Raw genomic sequence first — 641 nt, forward strand, 5'->3', positions numbered from 1 at the left:
TTTTAATGAATTTATTTTTAGTTAACTATAATAACACTGGGGAAAACACATTATGTCCTAAAAAGGTCTAATTTATGTCAAAGTCTTCAAAATAAATTAATTCCAATTCAACATCCTGGGTTTTATGTCATCAATTCAAATTAATTGATTCACTGAAAGGAATCAGATTTTTTAATTATATTTTTTGCCAACCTCTATTCTGTACTAATGAATTTGCAGACTACTGAAGTGAATCTTAAAGGCTTGCATAGCTTCTGAGCCCTAACCGAACAGATCTGAAATCAGCAACAGGTCAAAAAATTACCTGCGACTGGTGGTCCGAGCATTATACTAAATCCACCAAAGAACATCAAGATGCCATATGCCTCAGTCAGACGATCCATTCCCACAACTTTAGTGGTCACGTAGGGTATGACAGACCAGTTTCCAGAAAAAAACCCAAGCAGCGCTGAGATAACCCGCAGCCCAGCGTAGTTCTTGGTGACGGGGATTATGAGAAGAGCCACCCCTGTTCCCAGCAGTGTGAAGGTGTACAGAAAGATGCTGTTCATCCAGCGGATGTCCATCATGACGCCCAGCAGCAGCTTCCCCACTCCAGCAGCAATGGACATGATGGAGACCAGCGGGATGGTGCTGATGCC

General features: G+C 41.7%; 1 protein-coding gene across 1 annotated transcript in view; it reads right to left on the bottom strand.

Annotated features, from left to right (window-relative positions):
- Window positions 1-641, bottom strand: part of LOC107593507 (monocarboxylate transporter 9) — a 5,002-nt gene that overhangs the window by 1,821 nt on the left and 2,540 nt on the right. The window contains 1 exon segment of the mRNA XM_016283244.1: window positions 305-641. This exon segment is cut by the window's right edge and continues 4 nt beyond it. Within this exon segment, the coding sequence (XP_016138730.1) occupies window positions 305-641 (337 nt within the window).

This window comes from Sinocyclocheilus grahami, unplaced genomic scaffold (genome assembly GCF_001515645.1).
Source record: "Sinocyclocheilus grahami isolate Dianchi unplaced genomic scaffold, SAMN03320097.WGS_v1.1 scaffold172.1, whole genome shotgun sequence".
NCBI classification, from domain to species: Eukaryota; Metazoa; Chordata; class Actinopteri; order Cypriniformes; family Cyprinidae; genus Sinocyclocheilus; species Sinocyclocheilus grahami.